This window comes from Pinus tabuliformis, chromosome X (assembly GCF_031772625.1).
Source record: "Pinus tabuliformis cultivar Carrire ecotype Pingquan chromosome X, CPIR1, whole genome shotgun sequence".
NCBI lineage: Eukaryota > Viridiplantae > Streptophyta > Pinopsida > Pinales > Pinaceae > Pinus > Pinus tabuliformis.
The window spans coordinates 1135919460-1135920788 of NC_142308.1; the positions used below are offsets into that span (position 1 = coordinate 1135919460).

At 40.3% G+C, this 1329-nt stretch overlaps 1 protein-coding gene across 1 annotated transcript; it reads left to right on the top strand.

Moving 5' to 3' along the window:
- The first annotated feature begins 604 nt into the window (after positions 1-604).
- On the top strand, positions 605-1003 carry LOC149143845 (uncharacterized). The gene has a single exon (XM_089451960.1). The coding sequence runs from the start codon at positions 605-607 to the stop codon at positions 1001-1003; it is 399 nt and encodes a 132-aa protein (XP_089308086.1).
- The last annotated feature ends 326 nt before the right edge of the window (positions 1004-1329 follow it).

Genomic DNA, 1329 nt, shown 5'->3' on the forward strand with positions numbered 1-1329 from the left:
GTCAAAATTTAGCCTATGTCACTCAGAAGCATAAACTCAAGAGCATATACTGAACGACTGTCTATATGCGAAGCACTTATGGATTGAAACAAGAAACCTGTATGGCAAATCTCAAAGAAACCCTAGGGACATAAGACAAACCATATTCCAATGGCATAAAGAAAACTTTCACTGTAAGGTAGTGGCTAGAGCATGGAGGCTGACTATAGGTTTTGTGATCTGGCTATTGTGGAAAGAAAGAAACCGTAGGATATTCCAAGATAAGAACAAAAACCCTGATGTCATATGGAAAAGAGTCCTAAGATCGGTAAGAGAAACGATCCTAGCCGAAGAATGGGACGAGGAGGAATGGAAGGCAGATCAGAATGAAGAACAAATCTTAGCAAATCTAAACCTGAAATATGAAATGGTATATACCAGGAAAGTAAAGCGAATGGGCAAGATTACTCAAAGCTCAGATCAATTTAGATACCCTAGAGGGAAATTTGTAAAATTAAATTTTGATGGTGCCTCAAAAGGGAACCCAGGGAATGCAGGTTTTGGGGGAATTTTTAGAGATAGCGAGAAAACTACCAGGTGGGTCTTTGCAGAATGGGGAGGTGAGATGACAAATAATGAAGCAGAACTGTGGGCAGTACATCAGGGCCTGAGAATTGCGGTAAGAAACAACTATAGAAATCTGGAAATTGAAGGAGATTCTGAGATAGTAATAGAAATGCTGAGAAAACTTAATAATGGGAAAAACTGGGAACAAATAGCTGTAAGTTGGAGAACGGCGGGGATAGTTCAAGAGCTGGCAAAGCTGCTAAAAAGGATTGACTATAAATTGTTAAGTCATGTCAGAAGAAAAGGAAATCAGGCGGCGGATTTTCTAGCCAATTGGGGAAGTAATAATCAGGAAAACAGGATCGATAATAAATGGCCTTTGGTAATACACAACTCGAAATGGGAGGAGCTGACAACAATTATTAATCATGACTATGTGGAATCTATACAACAGTAACAAATCTTGCAGATCCCAAAGCGGAATGATGGAGAGACGAGGTAAGATAATAAATGCAAGTCAGGGTAGGTCGGGGAGCAGTACTACGATCAGGCAAACCGTAATGAATAAAGTTTATGCGAGCAGCAGAAATAATCAAACAGTACAACACTTTGAAAGCAAAATGGTGGTAAGGAGAGGAGGAAAAGATGGTCTGGCAGAATATATAAATAAGAATGATAGTTAGAAAGGGGTAGGGGAAGAGGTAGGCGATCAACAAAACAACAGGTGGCAGAACCACACAAGCATGACAGACGGGCGGAACGAGGAGAGGGAAATCATCAAAG